Genomic DNA, 20,048 nt, shown 5'->3' with positions numbered 1-20,048 from the left:
CATCTCGACAATCAGCTCTACTCGAGGCTACCTACCAAAAGACCTAACCCCCACATTTGGGGGCGGGTAGGTCTGTCTGGTTGACCGGGCATTGAGCCATGGTTGGAAGTTCGACCCGGATTCAGCGCATTTGTAAGACAAATGGACCGCCCTTGGGTGCGTATCTTGTTTGCGGATTGCGTAGGTCCTTCGATCTGTTGAAAATGGCCATAATTTCCCGCCACCATGTCTGACAAGGGCTATCTAACTCCAACACCCTCCTCACGCCTTTCTTTCAGCAGTCAAGGCAGTCACCATGGGTTTAGAACCGGGACTCAAAGCCGACTCCAAGCCCGAGCTCACAATGACCCCAGTGAAAATCTGGTGGATATGCTGGGCATGCGTATGGACTGTCCCAATAGGGCTAGGCTTTGCCTATCTCATCGCTCATCGCAATACCCCTACTCTGCGGGTCCGAGGCCTCGGGTTGTCACTCTCTTCCGTCGTGCTTCTTCACGTGTATTGGATGTCTGTTCAGTTCCACTCGACCTTCGATGCCGTCGAACCTCAAGTTTCCGAGTACTGGATCATGGGCACATGGCTGCCTTGTGGCATTGCCCTGTTCCACGCTTCCAACAGTCGGTTCCTCCACGTTGCCAAGCAGCAAAAGAAATATGCCCAGCCTGGCAACCATCCTATAGATTTCCGTCCCGCCTTGAGGAGCAAGAATGGATTGATCGGCCGCTTTCGCCGTCTTAGCTATACCGCCAAGGTCCTCATCGTTGTTGGAATATCAATGCTTGTTCAGGTATGTCGATAGCTCCTGCTCTAATCCGTTTCCAACCGGTCGTGCAGGTGTTCCTCACTGCCTTGATGTACATCATTTCTCGCAAGTGGCATAGCTCCTGGGGCATTCCCGGCACTGAGGTTCATGGTACCGCCAAGGAAAAGAAGATAGAGATGGGTCGAGGCTGGGAATGGTAAGACCAGCATAAGGCATGGCGCTTGTTCGATGATACCTAACACGTATTCAGGTGGCCTGGTGTATTTTGGCAGTTCTTCTGGTCCTGGATCATTGCTCCCGTGGTTCTATGGAAGTCTCGCAACATCCACGATACGCAGGGCTGGCGGATTCAAACAATTGGCTGTGCTCTCGCCAAGTGAGTTTGATGACTGAAGAAATTTCTTCTCTAATATCTCGCGCAGCCTGCCTGCTATCCCTTTGTGGCTCATCGCTCTCTATGTTCCTGGTATGGCGCCGGTCAACAAGTACTGGTTGCCTGCACAGTGGTATGCGTCCAGAGACCAGCTTTTTATCGGCCTGACACATTGATAGGATCTGCCTTTCTATCTATTTCATGGAAATATTCACCGTCTTCCTTCCCTGCTGGGAGGTTATGCGCCACCAGTCTCTCCGCCGGGCGACTCTCGACGGAATCGCGCAACGGGAATCGAAAAATAAGACCATTAATTCTGGATCCAGATCTTTCATCTCTGCATCTACCATGGTCAAGAACAAGATCTTTGGCTTGAAGTCAAGGAAGGGCTCCGACACGATTAAAGCCAGCTTTGATGAAAGTATCCTGACTATGAGCGCTCTTGAGTGCTTCCTTGAGCGCAATCCTGCTCCTCTTCAGGAATTCGCTGCCCTCCGCGAATTCTCCGGTGAGAATATTGCGTTTCTTACCACCGTCGCTGAATGGAAGAGGTCCCTGCCCCCGGCTGGCCCGGATAGTACGATCCCCAGTGACTACAAGGTCAGGGAGCTTATCCGCGAGCATTTTAACTGCGGCTTGCACATCTACGCCGATTTTGTCAGTCTTCGTCAGGCCGAGTTTCCTATTAATATTACTTCTAAAGATCGTACGAAGCTCGAAAGGATCTTCGAGAGCCCCACTCGAATGCTGTACGGCGACAAGTGCGAAGTTAATCCCATTGCTCCCTTTGACACCTCCCGCTTCTCCTTTGGGCAACTTTCGACATCAGTTTCTTCGGAAGATCTAGAAAAGTCTATCCGTAGCTCGTCCTTTGATGATATCAAGAACCGAGCACCGTACTGGGGCAATATTCCCGAGGAGTTCGATGCGACTGTCTTCGATGATGCGATACAGAGCATCAAGTTCCTTGTTCTTACGAACACATGGCCTAAGTTTATCAGGACCTTCGGGATATCTACAAGCTCCTCCGAGACCCTGGAGACTGGCATGCAAAATGAACATGGGCCAGGATTATCTACTGTTTAGCTGCAATATTGATCTACGCTATCTTCGGATGTCGAGGACCCGACCATATCACTCCAGTGATATAGTCAGCGTACCCATGCAATATCTCACATAGTTTTTGTGATGGGCTTGTCCTGTTTAGAGATCCTCTATATTCATAGCGTACCGAAACTTTGAGGCTATCGTGGGCTTTGCTGATGCAGGGATCGGTCTGGCTTCGGCCCTGATAAGTCCTGGCATATTCTCTGCGTTTGTCGCCTTTGAAAATCCTGTAAAACGCTCGTAGTGCGTGTAGCAAGCCTAAATGGTTGAATAATTGAAGATGAAGGCTCAGAGGCTTAGAGAGGTAAACCGTCGTTCCGTTGGCGTTTTGGATCAAGATCGAGGCGGCAACGGTTTTACGTCACTGACACTATTTACCCGAGCGATCAATGAGTGCTGGCGGGACCGTGCCATTTTCGGGGTCCTCACAAAATGGAGGGAGATGGAAGTATGACAGGGCGCGCAGAGTCGTAGTGAGGAACTAATGCGTGATGCAGACGCCTTTTATGGCCTTGAAGGACGCCAGAAACGGCTTTTTTGGAACTGCTTTCTTATCACAAATGGATTTTGCTACAATGGAGTACAGTCGATTTGTGTCGGGGGATTCGGCTCCCTACCTTGTTGTGGTATGGCACCCGCCCCTACCATGAGGCTTGAGTATCGCTGCACAAAAAGCCGGATCTGGCGACATAAACACCTGCATTGCTTACGTTTATTGGTTATGCCTTTAGGTTATATTTAGTCGCTGGTCTGTTCCAATTTGGCTTTTCTTTGTATTCTAGACCAAAACACGTAGCCGATGGATAGTACTCGGTAGGGCACAGTGGTGAGTCGTTGACGCAATAAATACCCGCGTTTGGCATAGAATCGGCCCATCGGCCTGTTTGGTCTGGAATTCTGCAATTTGGAACCTGCATTTGACTTTATCAGAGTTTACGTTTACAAGATATCGCTGCGGTCGGGCTTACGCAGTTTGCACATCATTATTTGCATTTAATTACCTTTCTTCCTGCTCGGCCGCGGCAGACAAAGCCCCAACAAAAATGCATCTACAACCTCATTTTGCGCAATGTGCGCTGCTCGCTGCGATCACCTTAGCAAATGCACAGCTGCCGTTCGAAGCTCCCGACAACGCTGTTCCAGCTCCTGTTGATTTCGTTGGCTTTGGGTTTGAAACAGCGTTCATGAACAACTTTGCCAACGATTTTAGCTACAACATGCTTAATTCAGTTTCCACACGGCTTAACACACCGCTAACAATTCGCATTGGTGGGACTAGCGGCGACCGTGTTCTCTTCGACCCAAGCCAGGGAGAAACGGCAGTCTGTATCGCTGGTGACTGTCCACTTGGCTCAGCAGCGACATACATACTAGGGCCTACCTATTTCAACGGTTTTAAGGGCTTTCAAGGCTTTAACATGACTTTCCAGGCCCCACTAGGTCCTGTCCTCAATATCTCAAACACTCTTGCCTATGCCACTCAAGCCTACGACAACATCGGCGAAGATCGTTTAGCTGCGGTCGCTATCGGCAACGAGCCTAATCTTTATCCTATACAGTACAGGATCAGTTATACCCTCGGCCAGTATGTCAACGATGTGAAAACTGTCATGAATTATATTTCGCAGACATTGGGGTTCTATACATCAGGCAATAATATATATGAGGTTCTTAATCTTGCAGCAGGAAGCCGTCCTTCTGACTTGTATGTAGTTCTCTTACAAACCCTTAACATGGTAATAAATACTAATGCCTTTCCAGAATCGACGCATTTGAAGACGGCCTCAACAGCTTTGGGAATGTCAAAGTTGCCGCTCTACACTGGTATCAGCTACAGAATTACTGCACTACTCTAGCGCAACAGCAGTTTTATCTTATGAACCATACTATTACCACTTCATTGTTTGATTCATGCAATTCTCAAATCGACTACCTGAATACAAACGACCCAGAGGTCCGTTTTGTGCTAAGCGAAACTGGTTCTGGGCTACGGAGTGCTATCGCGGTCCAGGGCGGCTTTGGGGCGGCACTCTGGTCCATTGACTTCCGGCTATACAGTTTGACACAGGGCGTTGCTCGAGTTGATGCTACGCAACGCCCTGCAGCACTGCATAGCTACTGGGTCCCAGACAACTCTGCCGGATATGTGAATCCTGGTCCACAAGTACGTGCCCCCTGGTATGCCCTACCGTTTATCGCAGACTTTTTGGGGCAAAAGCCAGGCAAGGTAGCCGAAGTAGATTTAGGATCAGATACGCTTACTGCGTACGCGATTTATGATGCAAACACCAACGCTGTTTCTAAAGTCGCGTTGCTTAACCTTCGCGTCTGGGTTGCAGGTGAAAGCACCAATAATCGAGGATTGGAAAACGTTTCTTTCCCACTTCCCGTCAACAACATCTCCTACACAGTGCGGCGCCTACAGTCTGCTGCGGGAGCCCAGGCGATGGGATTCGACTACGGTGGACCAGAACAGAGTATTACCTGGGCCGGTGAGGAATGGAGCTACTCAGTTGATCAAGGCAGAGGGCATTCAGTGGAAGGTGTGGTGCCAGTGGAAACATATACTGTCACTGATGGGGAGGTGGAGGTTGCAATTTTGGATAGTGAGGCTATTATAATTAATTTTGGAGGATTGTAGGAACACTACAAATCTTTTCGCACTCTAAAAGACCCTTGGAGAGTCGTACTTTTCCGGAGATACGATAGACGCTCTAATATATTTTCTTTTGGGTGTTGACCGATCTGTGTCTTTTTCGACCATGAAAGATGCCACAAACGGTGGCTCTCGACAGATACATTTTGCTATGAGGTATAATAATAAGGGCGCGATAAAGCCGACAAGGATGACGCTAGATGAGGTTATTGAAGATGTCTGAAATGGAAAACAAGTAGAAGATGTTCACAAGTAGCGTAGCACAGGCTTTTCTGGACCTCTTCCATGATAATTAGTCTTCTGTGATATTCATCGACGGACGCGGTCATGGGAGATATGAAGGGCTCGAGAACATACGCAGTTACGGGGTGAAAGCACAGTGGACTAGCGAAGTGTACAACAGGGATCCATCAGACACGCAGTCGGTGTTCCAAGAGAAGTCCCAGGTACATGTGCCGATTTGTGCGCCGCCGTTAGCATTGAACAGCTGGGCAAAAAGACCTCCGTCAGGGCAGGCGTCCGCACTGTTGCACACTTGCCCACACCTGTTGCCATCGCCACCCATGTACACATTCAAGTTGGTCTGGCCCGGGACCTGGAAGTTAGTATTGCACCAGTTATATTCCTCTTCACCGATATTGTCGACATCATCCGAGAAAGGTGCTCCCATAGACACATCGTTGCAGTCCAGTGCACTTCCAACCCAAAGACCGCCCTGAATGTAAGATTAGTATGTCCCTGAGCTGAGCCGCGTCCATGAACTGCAGATAAATTACTAACTTCGTTGTCATCACTGGGTTCGTCAACCGCTCCAGCCTCAAACTCCCCACTGAATCCGCCAATCCAGAAGTTGACCTGGCAAGTGCTTGAAATCGATTCTTCGGCATCCTGACAGAAGTCAAGGCCTGGCGCGTAGTTCATGTACCCATAATCCAGGGCTTCAGGCCACTGAATGCGGGAGGTACCAGCATAGAATAGGCCGCAGGCTGCTGAAACATCCCATGAGCCAGTGCTAACAACGTCCGTGGGGATATTTGCAGATTTGTCATCTACGTTGCACACAAACGCAACGGCAGTGTTCTGGATTGTGTAGACAGCTGTGCCAGGCAAAATAGTAGGATACGCAGCCGCTTGGTCTGCTAGCCCTGCATTTGCAACATTTGTATCGCCGGCATTCATAGAGTTGTCGCACCCGCACCAGGTCTGTATAGACGCTCGCTTAGATTGGGAATAATGGGGTTTTGGCAACGCCGGTTGTGAAGATGTATTATTGAAAGAGCTTGCTTCAATCAGCTCATGGACTTCTTCGCCGACCTCATTGTAGTAGGCTCGATAGGACCCATTTGGCAGGCCATCTGGAAAGGAGAATGAAGAGCCGACGGCGGCAAGGCCAAAAATAACAAGAGACTTTGCAAGCATTTGGGTAGTGTAGATGAAGGTCTTGGATAAAAACCCGATGGTGGAGTAAAGAAATAGAACAACTGATGGAGAATAAAAATTAAGGGTGTGCATGTAGATTTGTAGTTTATACTTGCAAAGAGAGGTCCTTGTTCAAGGGGCTTAGCTACTGCGGCAAAACATGATTAACCTTTTCTTAGCTTAGCGCTACACGCCAACATATTGGGGCCCCAGTTCGTTTAACGCTGTGGAGTACTGATTGGGGGTGGTTTCCATTTGCGGCTGAGCCGCTAAAGGTATTTTTAGAGACGACTGGGACCGTTCACAACCTCGTAAAGCCGAATGGACTCCGCAAAGGAAATTGAGAAAGTCGCTTCTGAATATTCATAGATCCTTCCCAAATTCCGCCCCCAAAGTGGTCCCTCCCATCTTGCAACATGTTTCAGGGTCTACAGGACCCCCCGGTTTCGAGAACCTTTCTCGAATATTTTTCTTCCTGCTAAACGACCTCTATGCAAATGGCAAAGTTGCTCCAAAACCCATTTTCCGATAGTCGTTGAATTTTTAAAATCTCCAGGGCCTTTACAATTCTGGAGTCTCCCGATCGCAAATTGCCAAACAGGCCTGAAATCGAATTTGACTTCTAGGGTGCTTTTCGGGAACTCGACGTGCTCAATGCGCCTTTCTCTGAGCAATCGCCAATTTCCTCTTGTTCCCTCTAGAAAGAGTCTCAGACTTTGAACTTTCGGGGCCAAAGCTTGCTAGTTGTATTTGCGGGGTCTCCACGCGCGAATAATGTCTTGTCCTGCAGGGCTCCGAGGCCAAGGAAAATGCTTATGAAGACCATAAAAAATGTTGGATAGCTGCTGCTGAAATGCTGGAAGCTGCTGTTCAGCATCTGCAAGACCACAACGGAGCTCTTCAATTTCTGACGACGTGTCGATTCGCGGCCATTGAACGTTGTGAGGGTTTAACGTTCCCCTTGGGGGGTTTTGCTTACAGCTGACCTTGTTGAGAGCATTACGTGCCAGCTGTACATATCAAGCAGAATAATCGTACCTTGGAGAAAAGCGGGATGTAGTTTGAACTCCCAGCCCACGCCCAGGTTTTGCGACCACCCACGCAATAGGTAGAGATGCCCACCAATTACAACCAACTGTCCACGACTACCAATAAGTAAGCAAGCCTCCGATTTGTAACCGACTACACCGAGAACCTCCTTTCACACCACCTCGTATTCCTCCTCGTATATTATCCCTCAGTCACCCCACGAAGAACATAATACCAACCACAACATTTCAAAATGGGCATGAAAGCTCGCTGCCAATGCGGCCAAGTCTCATTCGAAACACCCCTCGACAAACCCCTCCGGATAAACGTATGCCACTGCACAGAATGCCAACACCAAAGCTCCTCCGCGTTCGGCATAAGCGCCATCTTCCCCTATTTCGAGCTCCCGGAATCCGTCTCTAATCTGGTGGGAAGCTACACACGGCGCACACTCAACGGTCGCGATATGGAGTGTCTGTTCTGCAAGAACTGTGGTGCGCGGGTGATGCATCGCTTCCGCAATATGGTGCCCGCACCTGGGGAGAAGGCCGGTCCGACGGCTATTGCTAATGTGAAGGGGGGCTGTTTGGACTTGGATAAACAGATTATGAGCACTGCTGTTCATATTTGGTGTCAGCATGCTGTTGTGCCTATTCCGGAGGGAGCGGAGCAGTGGCCCGCAGCGCCGCCTCAGCCGAATCCGTTGTTGAAGACTTAGGAACTTGTAGGGAGATTGGAGGGTGGATCAAGAGTAACGTGGGACTTGTTTAAGGAAAGAGAGGAATCTGGCAACTATTTTCAATGGATATATCCCAAGCCGGGCTTGTTATGCATTTGTCCAATCGCCAACATCAGGTCTTTGAAAGGATTGTTCAACCAACCATACCAGTCCATCCATTATCAAGAGCTATGCATGCACCGTTGATAACAGAAGCCCCCTTGCCATACGTCATATTCAGACAGAACCCGGCAACCTCATCCAGGTCACACATAGGCGCCTTGACAGCTTCCAGGATGGGAGCCGCAAGCCCATACCCATCCATGTTCATGCCAGTCTTGAGCGCGTCGGCAATGTTAGTCTGCATCCCGCCCATCATGAGAGCATTGCAGCGGATGCCCTTGTTGCCGTAGAATGAAGCGGTGTTCTTGGTCAAACCGACCAGACCGTGCTTGCTAGCGGTGTAGGCAGCGCCTACGGGAGCTAAGTCAGTCTTTTCTGATATCGCCTAGTGCAAGAGGTTGAAAACATACCGGCAGCCCATCCGGCTTTGCCAGCCACGGAGACAATGTTGATGATACGACCATCGGGCTTTGGCTGCTCCAGCATATTCCGCACAGCGAGCTTGCTCAACAAGAAGGGAGCCGTGAGATTAACAGCCATGACGCGATCCCACAGCTCAAAGTCAAGGTCGCCGACCGGGTCGAATTTGTCCATGATGCCGGCATTGTTGACCAGGACATCGATTTTGCCAAATGTTTGAATCAGCTGGTCGAATAGGCTCTGGACCTCGTTCTGGCTGGTGATATCCGTCTTGATGGCTTTGAACGGGCCCTTGGACGACAATTCTGTCGTGGTCTGCTGCAGCCGATCATCGTTGACGTCGCAAATAACCACGCTGGCGCCGGCTTCGAGGAATTTAGTGGCGATGACTTTGCCGAGTCCGCCTGCTCCGCCGGTGACGAGGCAGGTCTTGCCTGCGAGGATTTGTTCTGACATTTTATTTTGGATGGGCGTAGGAAATACTGAGGAGACTTTCAGATTGAGCCGAGGGCTCTGGCTATTAATTTAAATGCCTCCCTCTTCATGGCGCGGAAGGCCTGACATCCGTCTCCGGGCCTGAGCGCCTGATTTACTACGCGGCAGTTCTAGAGGACAGCCGTTATGAGCCCACTCTGGCGGCTCGGATGCTAGGGGTGTAATGCTGATACACCAGCAGACCTAGAATTATTGGGCAAAAAGAGGATAAAATTGAAAATCCAATGGATGGACAATTGAACATGATCTGCAAAATACGATAATACTTTCTATCAAAATTCAATTCGAAATTAGCTCAGAGTTCCTGCAGATAATGTTAGGCATTGTATTGCAAAGACCATACGTCATTACGGCCTTCGGAAGCCTGAAGGCTCTCTTCCGGCCAGGGTTAGCCCTACTTTCCCAATCGGGTCTTTCTGCATATTGTTTCTAGACGATACCCGACCCCAGGGGCCCTCTCAAATGATAGATCTAGGTGGATACGCACATCCGGGTTCCCTTCGGAGAATAATAGGAAAGATGCCCCACGTTAAGTAATAACAATAGCAATGGAGAACTATCGGCTCCCTTTTTTTATCGGCACCTTCCCGAGCCCCCGCAATTATTCAGACTAAAATTGAAGCTTCGGCCCACTATGTCGCCCCAACCTTCTCGATCGGGCATGTCACGCTGCCCATCTATCTTCTTATCTGCTTCTTCATGGGGAATGTGTCCGAGAAGAATATGGGGACGACCGGGGAGCCTTATCTCCCCAATGCTTTTTAAACTATTCGTTCCCCCAACATCTGCCTGGTTAGTCAACTGCCCGTCAGTCTATCTCCACCATGTCCAAGGACGACGAGAAAACCCAGGTGTTCCAGGGCACCTCCAGTGAAGATGTCCGCCTCGAGAGGCTGGGCTATGAGCAAGGTACGATGATCACCGGATTTAATGCACACAAAACTGACGGTTGTTACGTACTGCAGAGCTCAAGCGGTCGTTCAGCTTGCTGAGTATGATCGGCTTTAGTTTTAGCGTGGTGACATCGTAAGTCACGCATGCCGTGTTCGGCTTCTTTCAGGATTAACCTCAACAGATGGACGGCCCTGAGTGGTGTTTTCATTGTTGGAGTAACGTCCGGTGGCCCACCAGTAATGGTGTTCAGTTTCATCGGCGTTAGTCTTCTCACCTTGGCGGTTGCTATCCCCATGGCGGAGATGTGCTCCATGTATCCCGTGGCAGGCGGACAGTACTCTTGGGTCGCCGCACTTGCTCCTCCAAAGATTGCTCGTGGTCTATCTTATGTGACAGGCTGGTTTATGAATATTGGTGCGTTTTAATTTGGTTTCTTGGGGGGGAGGGGTTGGCGGCTGGCGGTTATGATCCACTTAAATACTGACCTAGAATAGGTATCCTGGCCATGGGAGCAACGAATAACTATATCGCGGCCAACTTTGTTCTCGGAATGGCCAATCTTGTCTTTCCTGAATACGAGATCACACGGTGGCAGACCGTATTGGTGGCCTATCTCGTCGCTATCCTGTCTGCAGCAATCAACATTTGGGGCCCGAACTTGCTGCACCGAATTGCCAAATTCATCCTGATCTGGAATGTCGGGTCGTTTATCGTCATCACAATTGTGCTTCTTGCCACGAACGACCATAAGCAATCCGCTTCATTCGTCTTCTCCGAGTTCCAAAACGAGACGGGCTTTGGAACGGGGATGGCCGCAATTATAGGAATCCTGCAAGCCTGTTTCGGCATGTGCTGCTACGACGCGCCATCTCACATGACAGAAGAGATGCACAATGCCTCTAAGGAAGCACCCAAGGCTATCATTCTAGCTGTTGTTCTGGGAGCAGTGACGGGATTCGCATTCCTCTTGACACTGTGCTTCTGCATCGGTAATATCGACCAGACTGCCAAAACCAGCACTGGTGTGCCCGTTATCCAGATCATCTATGACTCGACCAATAGCAAAGTCGCTACCTGCATTCTGTCTAGCATGATTTCCGTGATTGTCATCGTGGCAGGACTCAATCTTTTGGCTGAGGGCTCGCGTGGAGTGTACGCCTTCTCCCGGGACAATGGTCTGCCTTTCTCCAAATTCTTCAGCAAAGTCGAGAGTAAACGCCAGGTGCCTGTGAACGCCATTATCCTGACTCTCGTCGTGCAACTTGCCCTTAATTCAATTGACTTCGGCACAACCACCGGTTTCGAGACTGTTATAGCCATCTCGACAGAGGGATTCTGTAAGTTCCAACCACATGTGATTCCTATATAGGCCGTGCTGACCGTTATATCTAGATCTCTCCTACGCGGTGGCCTTGATCAGCCGACTGGCCGGTTATTTCACGGGTCACGTCACCAAGCTCGATGGCCCTTACGCTTTTTCCGTGCCTGTGTCTATTGGGCTCAACTTCCTTGGTCTCTTATTCTTGCTTTTTGCTGCTATCACCTTCAACTTCCCCAGCACGTACCCTGTCACCCATATCTCGATGAATTATACCAGTGCTGCTATCGGAGTCATTGGTCTCATCAGTATTGTTACCTGGGTTACGACGGGTCGCAAACAGTTCAAAGGTCCGGCAGGTGTTGACTTCTTGAAGGGGGAAAGCGATGGATCGAATGCTCTGAAGGCAGCTGATGTGGCAGTGGACGAGAAGAGCTGATCGCTTAAGCTTCGGTGATTATGAATGTATCTGTAAGCTTTTTGGACGAGAATATTGTTAAAACATAATGTAAAACTCAGTACTAGATATGCTTGAATGCTGGCATGAATTATTTATGTCTTTTCTTCATATTCGTTCATTATTAAATTACCTGCTCAGGTCAATAATACCCCTGACGACTCTGCCCGAGACCTGACCCGACCCAAAAGGGCAACGATGTGACCCGTCAGTTGACAAAAGACATTGCCCACGTCCGAGGCACACCAGATCTCCTCACCTTTGCACGAGACCATGCTTATCTCCATTTAACAAAGGACACACCTGATTCGTTTTGTGGCTGTCGAAGTCCCGTTGCGTCGTGGGGGCCGAAACGGGAAACTAAAATCGCTCACCCGTCAAACCCAACCAAATCACAGTCAGAGTGATCCATCCATGCAGGGTTCAGATATAAGCGTCATTGAGAAAAACTCTGAGTCACATGAATTGGCTAAAAGAGGTCTCTAACTGGTGGTGGCTGGATTCTAAGCCACGGAACATGTCTGTCATCTTAGTGTTGTACTATTATTTGGAGGGTCGAACCTAATATAGGCACTATAACCTTTATTCTGAAGTGAACATTAAAGAAGAAGAGCTGGAGACTTGTATCAGGACCAACGCTGGCATAGAGACCCTTCGATTTCATTCAATTTTGCGAGGCATTCCACCACCGTCTCTCAATATATATATTGTCGATTTACAAACCAATTAAGGGCAGTTTGACACGGAATACGAGTACGTCGAATTTAGCCCAATGCTTTGGTTTTAGAACCTATCTGCCTCGCCACTGGCATTTATATCCTCCCCACAATGTTGTGTAACCCCGGCCTCTGCAACCCCACCACGATGAAATGGCGGCCTCACAGCGTCGGCAGCTTTCCCATATTGTCAAAACAAAAGTCTTCTTCACAGGCATCAAATGGATATTCAAAATCATTAGCAAACAGTCTAATATAACAAAGAGTCGAGAGATGAGCACCTGCTTAAGCTACGAACACATCCACAACTGAACACAAGTACATGCAAAGTGACGTGCTCCATCAACCTGCATTGGATACATCACGAACCCAAAGCCCGAACGTGGCGGTCTGCACCTGCAACTGCACCCACGGTTCGCCCCGTTCGTTAAGCAAGACGGGAACACATCTCCGGGTGTAGCAACCAGTCAAGAGATACAGCTAGATCGGGACTCGTTTCTGTTCGGGTCTCTTGCAGGCCGTCGTGGAACCCTATCGAGAGCAGATGCTGGATCATGTTCCCGGACCGTGGGGCTGGCAGCCAAATATGGGCTTTCGATCTCGGGACTTGAGGGTTATGCTGCATAGGTGATATCAGACCTCGTGGGCGGAGTGATGCTGCAGGCTGTTTCGTGTAAAACCATGCTGTTGTACGTATCACGGCATGCATTGCTGAGATGGAATAGGAAATGTGGCGGGGATTGCGAGGATAGTCGGTGGCAGGAGGAGTAGCCACCATGCAAAGAGCGAAATATCTTAAACATCAACGCCGTCGATGGGATCGGATTATTGAGAAATCTACTCCCTTGTTGCTTGCTTTGGCTGACCCAAGTGACCAACGCCGCCCCAGACGATAGAATCATCATGATCTCCTGTTTCTTACTCGGTAGCGTCTTTGCATACAGCCTACTCATGGGCGTCTACCGGCTTCATATCCACCCGCTCAGCCGATTCCCCGGTCCCCGGCTGGCCGCCATGACAGGGCTATATGAGATATATTTCGCAGCGCGGGGAGAGGGATCCTTCGAGCACGAAATCCGCCGATTGCATCGAGAATACGGTATGGCTCGGTTTTTATTTGGTTCAACCTACACTAAACCGTCGCAGGACCCGTGGTCCGCATCACACCAGACGAGGTGCACGTCCAAGAACAGCCAATGAATTTAACCGACTGCTGGGTCAAAGGAGCTTCTGTCGGAGAAGTGCGAGAGAAACAACGAGAACGCGATCGAAGCACAAGCATGCAGCAGCATCAGCAGCGACTATTCCTCATCCGCAAACGTCAAGGCTCGCCAGTCCGCTCTCTCCTCCTCCGCGTCGAAGTCGACTATCTCCTTGCGATTCTAGTGCAAAGACACGGGTTGCACAGGCTCGTCAGCTCCAGGTCTCGGACCATGCCGAGGACAGGTCACCGAGCCGGAGTCTCGGAACAAACATGATTAATGACCAACTACCTAATCCGGCCGGCAGTGGAGAAACAACCGAGAGCTTAAAGGAGTCGATCCCTATTTTTTCCAGAATGTGCGACCGTGCGAGGGTCAGCAAAAGTTCTGGAACCCGGCAATAGTGCAGGGCCAGGCACTCTATTCGCCCAGGCGGAGAAGTGTTGCCTTTTTAGGGTTTGAGGCGAGAAAGAGTCGGAGATATCGACGTCAGAGGCCCTGAGAAACTTTATGGAGAAGCGTCTCTCACTGGCCATTGACTGCTAAAGAATACCGCATTGAGCACAACGGTCAACAACGATAGCATACCGAAGAACCCGAGCGTTTCGGCGTTGTGGAGGGGATCCACTGCTTGGCATGCTTCCCTCCCTCTTCTTCCCAGCACACTCACTCACACGCGCTCTCTCTCTTCCTTCTCATCATCTCCAATTTCCCTGTCCTGCTGAACTGTCACTGAAGAAAAAAAAACCATCCATCATGGTGAGTGCTACCTCCCTCTCCGACCCTTGGCCCCAGCACCCGTCCGTAGTCACCAGCGAGGATCATCGCAGATCCGGGTCCCTGGGAGACGAGGCCAGACCAAAGCTAACAACCACCATCCTACAGCCTCATGCTGACTCCTCCTACTTCGCACCCTCTCAATCCAAGGCCGAGGTGTACACCCAACTCCTCTCCCAAGCCAAGGGCCTCCTCGCCGACCAACGCAACTGGGTAAGCTCACTCAATCGTCCACTCGCTCAACTTTTCCTTTCAGCACGACTAACCATCAAAAATATGAAAACAGGTCAGCAATCTAGCCAACATCTCCTCCCTTCTCTGGCACGCCTACGCCTCCCTCCCACCTCCGTCCCGCTCCGTCAATTGGTCAGGCTTCTACGTCCGCGACGACAAATTCCCCGCCCTCGCTTTGCCCGTCTCATCCCCGCCCCTCCCCGACACGCCCCACGGCTCTGGCAGTAGCAACGGCGTGACGATCTCGACCATCTCAACGACGTACGCAAATCCCGAGGAGCAGCTTCTGCTGCTCGGTCCGTTCCACGGCAAGCCTGCTTGTCAGCAGATTCGCTTTGGGAAGGGCGTCTGCGGGACTGCCGCGTCGAAACAGACGACGGTGCTAGTGCCAGATGTTTTGAGCTTTCCGGGGCATATTGCTTGTGATGCGGACAGTCGGAGTGAGATTGTTGTGCCGATCTTGGTTCGTGGGGAGGTAGGTCTTCTTTTTCAACTGCCTGCGCGTGGGCATCTTGACTAACTTTATGTTGTTAGACTGTCGCGATTATCGATATCGACTGCACCGAGCCATCGGGCTTCGATGAGGAGGATAAGCTCTACCTGGAGCAGTTGGCTGTTCTCTTGGCTGAGGGCTGCGACTGGTGATATAAAATCGAGGCGTATTTAGACGGCGTGTTTTCTTTGTGGGTCGTGCGTTCTTTGCAGCTCGTTTCCAAAAGTGATCTTGCGAGTCCTGTGGGACAAAAGTTGTTAACTTGATCGGTCGTCTGCCGGGTTTGCAGATGGCGATGCGATGTATGATTATACGATTTAATGTATATGACAACACTAGCCCCATTGGGCTTCGATACGAATCGAAGGATGTAATAGTGCGTGCATACCAATTGATCTGGGACGGGTGTAGGTATAAAAGCAGCAATACTTAGGCCTCATTTAGGCCAAATACATATATTGCACACATCTCATATTCTCGTATTCTTCTTGCCCGCTACGGAGCGATTGTAGTATCTAGCAACAGTCAAAATCCAATCATATCGTCATGCGAGTCCAGTCCCGCGCAAAAAAAGACAGTGGCCGGCTCAGTTCTAGCACTCATCAACAAAGGAAACTCGTGGATCTATGGGAGCAAACGGGAGAAAAAATCACAAAAGGAAGGGAGACAGGGTATGCAAGTGATGCAAGACAAAGGTCGAATGGAAACGCAACGCCGAAGCCGAGAGAAAGGAAAAGCAAAGGCGTATAACGAGCACAACAGTTGGCGAGAAGATGGAGAGCAGGTTACATATTCAGCAAGCTCATCTGTCTCCGCATCGGATTCGGAGACAGCGCATCACCATCCTCACTTGGCCCAATCCCGCTATCTGTCCCAGTGAGTCCGGCGTCTGTGTCGATATCCCACTCTTCGTCTTCGAAATCTTCGTTACCGTCCGGCCGGCCGTCCCAGCTCTTCTGGACAGCACCGCGCGTGTTCCAGCGCAGAGCACGCTGGACACTGGTGAACCACTCGCCGCTGTCGGCGACGACAGTTGGGAACGGGTACTGACTTGCTTCGATGGTGACATAGTCGCCCTGGCGGAGCTCGACGCGGCCCTTGCCGTCGAAGGAGCAGTAGGCAGTTGAGCGAGATGCGTGCGGCACGGCGATTCGGAGGAGATGCGAGTCTGAGAGGACCATGGGCCGAAAGGAGAGGGTGTGAGGGCAGATTGGGGTGAGGAGGATGCCAGGGATCGAGGGGTGGATTAAAGAACCACCCGCGGAAAGGGAATAGGCGGTTGAACCTGTAATACGACGGTGAGTTTTGCGTGATGTGTAACCAAAGCTTGTGAGACATACCGGTTGGAGTGGAAAAGATGCAGCCGTCCGCCTGGACGACGGTCAACAGCTCGTTGTCCGCGTATAACTCCAGATTGGATACGTAGGGGGAAGGTCCCCGGTCGATGACAAGCTCGTTCAGAACCTCAAATTGCTCCCCTTCCTCCACCGCGCCCGCCTCGGCACCTTTGGTCCGGTCCCTGCGGAAGACCGTGCAGGTGAATCGCATGCGGAGATTGACGCGCATGCCGACCTCGCCCATAACGGCGTTCAGATGTGACTTGTAGTCGGAGAACTCGAAGTTGGTCAAGAAGCCCAGACTGCCGAGAGAGAAGCAGAGAACCGGAGGTACCACGCGTTGGAACAACCAGGAAGTAAAAAGCACTGTGCCATCACCACCGAGAGTCAAGACCAGGTCGAACTTATCGGGCGATGTCCAGCAGAGATCAGGTGTCCAGAATTGTAGCATTTGTGTATAGCGCGGGTCCTTCTGTAGCAGACCCGCGGCATCGAAGCGCTTGGAGTTGCGCAGTTTCGCGTCGACGTAGACATTCACACCCAGTTCATTTCCGTAGCGAGGCGTCGAGAGTAACCACTCGGTCACCTCACGGGTCAGATGCACCAAGCTATTATCTCTTGCCTTGGTGACGATCATAACGTTCCGAACAGCGCGTTTGATGGGCCGTCGTTGCAGTTGCTTCGACACCTCGCGGACTCCCGTTGCAGTCTGGACCAGCCGCGAGTGTGACAGCCATTCATCATCCGCAATCTCCTCCAGCATTTTTTCGATGTTGACAGCGCCGTCGAACCGTTGGTGGAAATAGCAGGGTGACTGCAACATGAGCCGCGCCGTGGCGGGTGATCGCTCGTGATAACCATTTAGTTGCAGGCTCGAGAGCGCCGCAGACAACTGTGACGAGGTATTACTGCACCGGCGCTCTCGGTCCCGTTCCTCCGCTGGAGGCGATACCTGGCTGGAGGAGCTGTTGGCCGTGAGGCCCGTCCATGGGCCGGCTAGCGGCGCGTTCTGGTTATTGCTGTTGGCCAAGGCCGACCGCGAGGCCAGGGCCTTCATGATCGTTTGGCGCGGGATGCAGTCTGTCGATAACGCCTTTTGGTTGCGGAGAGAGTTCTGGCGGAATGGACGGAGAGTCGAACGTGGGGGTAACGGCCAGCCGGCGGCCTCTTCCCTGGTCGGCTCAGTCTTCTGGGTTGGCAGCGCAGCGCAGCCGGGAGCTCTGGGGTTTGAGTCGGGCCGGTGGATGTCGTTGTGTGTCTGCGAGGGCTCTATATGAAGGGCATAATCCCGGAGAAGTGCCGCCCCGACAGTCGATGCTGATGCGGGGGGTGGGGCAGTAGCAGCAGCGGATTGGGAGGGCGGAGGGTGAGACGCATTGGGAGCAACAGCAACAACGGGTGCGAGCGTCGAGGGCACGTCAGACGGCCGAGGTTGATCACGGCTGGAGGCCATGGGTGGCTGCGTGGGAGCGATGCGGATGACGGAAGCTGCACAAGTCGCGATCTGGAGATACCTTGATTGACCTCCCGGATGTAACGGCGATTGCGGGCTAAAGCTGTGCCCGTGGGTCGCAGTGCAGCCCGGGGCCAGTCAGCGATCGGTTGGTTCTGTCTTCCACCGATTTCCACGGGTGGGTTGTTTTCTGGTTGTTCAACTAAATTTTTTTTTCGGTGGTGACAGGGATGCGACCGGATAAATTCTGACCAGGCGCCGATCTACTCCACAGATGGTGCTGGAGATGAAGTGAAAGTGAAGGGGAGGATGAAGAGAGAAGAGAAGAGGGGAGGAAAGGAAGGGATGAAGGAGAAAAATAGAATTGGGCCACTTGGATACAGGATCAACTAAGGCTAGTCGTCTACGTACAACAAAGGAATAGTAGCCTTGTTCATTCAACCTCGACTAAAGCTGACGTTGCCCAGCATTCCTTGTGGCACAGCAGACGTGATGAGTCTAATCAGGGGACTATTTCGGCTGTTTTCTGCATATGTAGATCGCAGGCGGATGGATCCCTGGCGATGCCGTCGAGAGAAACATATCACCACGGCGTCCCTGCAGGGCTGGGCCCGTCACGGCGTCTGGAGTGACATGGCTGGAATGAGGTATAAGACCAGCCATTATGGCCTGGGGAGAGATAGCGAGGACATGATCCATCCACCTTGCTTATCCGCTTCTTGATGTGGTTTGGAGTGGCGCAGGGTAGCCACCACTTCAGACGGCATCCATCTTCCATGCGTAGTCGCGGTGCACTTGGTCCTCCACGGTCTCACGCACGAAGCCGTGTAGCTGTGCGCTCTCTGCTCCCTCACCCATGGAGACATCGCCATCGGCACTTACCGCAGCATTGTGGCAGATGCCGAGGGCTGTTTGACGAACGGCTTCCCATGTATCAAACTCGAATCGTCCCTGACTCTCGTTGAGCAAGAGATGGCCCTTCGATGAAAAGGCTAGCGCGTGGAGCGAGGCCATTGCTTTCGCGTCGGCCGGAGAAGGGTCGGGGATGATGATGCCGGATTTTGTCACGCCGAGCAAAGTCGCGGAGAAAGTCATGGAGAGGGGCACGGCGGCGGACAAAAGGGCGAGCAGGGAAGTGTGCAGGAGGGCTGGTAGAAGGGTCAAATACTAAGACGGAGTTAGCCCAAATTCCATCAAGATATCCAAAGAATTGCTCACCGAGTCACCACGTTCCACATTCTCACCACCGACAATAGCCAGTGTAATCACCACGCCGCGCTGAGGGAGTCCCTTCTCCCGACCCAGAATGACTGTTGCAAGGACACTCCGCAGAATGCCCTCGACATATCGCTCTCCCACCCCAGCGGTGGTGGTGCCAGGCTTAACAAACACCTCCACAGTGGCTTCCTCGGGCTTCAAGGCATCGCGGCGTGCGGGGAGCTCGACGGGGGCATTGACGGCGCCCAGCAGTTCATAGCCGGTCGCAGGGCACGTGTAGGATGACGAGCCATCGGCCCGATGAAGGGGAGCGAGGGAAGCTGTTGGCCCGACCATGGTGAGGGTGGTAGTCGTTTGGTGAAGGTGACGGAAGTTCAAGACGCAGTTTTTCTGCCGGTGGTGGGTCGCGGACCGAGGGTGGGTATCTGGTACCTGCACCAACCACTGCTCGCCACTATACTTCGAGGTAGCGGTGACATCCAGAGCTTTAACCTTGAGCTCACTTCTTCGTGATCTTCTCCATCATCTCGATTCTGTCAAAATACACGCTTATCGGTCCGTATTGGAAAGGCGGCTGGGCCCGCAAAGCAGTCCCGGGCTGACTCGTCGGAAACCACGGAGGCGAAGCAAGCAGCAATCCTGTTTGGGGACCCAAGTCGTGGCTGTCCGGCCTCATCCAATCCGAACCCTTGCTTAACCTTCCAAGACTCTAGCGGCTGGATCGAGCCAGCATAGCCGCAAGCTATCCGGCCGGATCATGACGGCCAAGAGATGCTCTCCAATGACCGTGTGGCTTCATGAAACAGCCCCTCCCCTTCGCTGGCTGGGCGGCCTCCCCCTCATGCT

General features: G+C 51.6%; 10 protein-coding genes across 10 annotated transcripts; 6 read left to right on the top strand and 4 right to left on the bottom strand.

Annotated features, from left to right (window-relative positions):
- Window positions 1-295: 295 nt before the first annotated feature.
- On the top strand, window positions 296-2,222 carry N7474_005556 (uncharacterized protein; the record flags this gene model as incomplete). The annotated part of the gene is made up of 5 exons (XM_057196971.1): window positions 296-787; window positions 835-959; window positions 1,014-1,139; window positions 1,186-1,269; window positions 1,316-2,222. The coding sequence occupies 5 exons, from the start codon at window positions 296-298 to the stop codon at window positions 2,220-2,222; spliced, it is 1,734 nt and encodes a 577-aa protein (XP_057054367.1).
- A 1,064-nt stretch (window positions 2,223-3,286) lies between these two features.
- Window positions 3,287-4,884, top strand: N7474_005555 (glycosyl hydrolase family 79 C-terminal domain-containing protein; the record flags this gene model as incomplete). Its single annotated transcript, XM_057196970.1, has 2 exons — window positions 3,287-3,948; window positions 4,005-4,884. 2 exons carry the CDS (start codon window positions 3,287-3,289, stop codon window positions 4,882-4,884), a joined length of 1,542 nt encoding a protein of 513 aa, XP_057054366.1.
- A 376-nt stretch (window positions 4,885-5,260) lies between these two features.
- On the bottom strand, window positions 5,261-6,318 carry N7474_005554 (uncharacterized protein; the record flags this gene model as incomplete). The annotated part of the gene is made up of 2 exons (XM_057196969.1): window positions 5,261-5,614; window positions 5,680-6,318. The coding sequence occupies 2 exons, from the start codon at window positions 6,316-6,318 to the stop codon at window positions 5,261-5,263; spliced, it is 993 nt and encodes a 330-aa protein (XP_057054365.1).
- Window positions 6,319-7,600: 1,282 nt separating this feature from the next.
- N7474_005553 (GFA family protein) lies at window positions 7,601-8,065 on the top strand (the record flags this gene model as incomplete). Its single annotated transcript, XM_057196968.1, has 1 exon — window positions 7,601-8,065. The coding sequence occupies one exon, from the start codon at window positions 7,601-7,603 to the stop codon at window positions 8,063-8,065; it is 465 nt and encodes a 154-aa protein (XP_057054364.1).
- Window positions 8,066-8,219: 154 nt separating this feature from the next.
- Window positions 8,220-9,064, bottom strand: N7474_005552 (SDR family NAD(P)-dependent oxidoreductase; the record flags this gene model as incomplete). Its single annotated transcript, XM_057196967.1, has 2 exons — window positions 8,220-8,539; window positions 8,599-9,064. The coding sequence occupies 2 exons, from the start codon at window positions 9,062-9,064 to the stop codon at window positions 8,220-8,222; spliced, it is 786 nt and encodes a 261-aa protein (XP_057054363.1).
- An 863-nt stretch (window positions 9,065-9,927) lies between these two features.
- Window positions 9,928-11,754, top strand: N7474_005551 (putative GABA permease; the record flags this gene model as incomplete). The annotated part of the gene is made up of 5 exons (XM_057196966.1): window positions 9,928-10,012; window positions 10,069-10,129; window positions 10,179-10,411; window positions 10,492-11,334; window positions 11,390-11,754. The coding sequence occupies 5 exons, from the start codon at window positions 9,928-9,930 to the stop codon at window positions 11,752-11,754; spliced, it is 1,587 nt and encodes a 528-aa protein (XP_057054362.1).
- Window positions 11,755-13,439: 1,685 nt separating this feature from the next.
- On the top strand, window positions 13,440-13,966 carry N7474_005550 (uncharacterized protein; the record flags this gene model as incomplete). The annotated part of the gene is made up of 2 exons (XM_057196965.1): window positions 13,440-13,587; window positions 13,635-13,966. 2 exons carry the CDS (start codon window positions 13,440-13,442, stop codon window positions 13,964-13,966), a joined length of 480 nt encoding a protein of 159 aa, XP_057054361.1.
- A 480-nt stretch (window positions 13,967-14,446) lies between these two features.
- N7474_005549 (GAF domain-containing protein) lies at window positions 14,447-15,346 on the top strand (the record flags this gene model as incomplete). The annotated part of the gene is made up of 3 exons (XM_057196964.1): window positions 14,447-14,680; window positions 14,754-15,176; window positions 15,236-15,346. 3 exons carry the CDS (start codon window positions 14,447-14,449, stop codon window positions 15,344-15,346), a joined length of 768 nt encoding a protein of 255 aa, XP_057054360.1.
- A 633-nt stretch (window positions 15,347-15,979) lies between these two features.
- On the bottom strand, window positions 15,980-17,984 carry N7474_005548 (putative NAD+ kinase Utr1; the record flags this gene model as incomplete). The annotated part of the gene is made up of 2 exons (XM_057196963.1): window positions 15,980-16,479; window positions 16,535-17,984. 2 exons carry the CDS (start codon window positions 17,982-17,984, stop codon window positions 15,980-15,982), a joined length of 1,950 nt encoding a protein of 649 aa, XP_057054359.1.
- A 756-nt stretch (window positions 17,985-18,740) lies between these two features.
- N7474_005547 (putative exosome complex subunit Rrp46) lies at window positions 18,741-19,538 on the bottom strand (the record flags this gene model as incomplete). Its single annotated transcript, XM_057196962.1, has 2 exons — window positions 18,741-19,151; window positions 19,203-19,538. 2 exons carry the CDS (start codon window positions 19,536-19,538, stop codon window positions 18,741-18,743), a joined length of 747 nt encoding a protein of 248 aa, XP_057054358.1.
- Between the last annotated feature and the right edge of the window lie 510 nt (window positions 19,539-20,048).

This window comes from Penicillium riverlandense, assembly GCF_028828495.1.
Source record: "Penicillium riverlandense strain IBT 135883 chromosome Unknown utg000003l_segment0_segment0, whole genome shotgun sequence".
Classification (NCBI taxonomy): domain Eukaryota; kingdom Fungi; phylum Ascomycota; class Eurotiomycetes; order Eurotiales; family Aspergillaceae; genus Penicillium; species Penicillium riverlandense.
The sequence above is the reverse complement of the archived record's forward strand: the minus strand, read 5'-3'. Positions and strand labels throughout refer to the sequence as shown.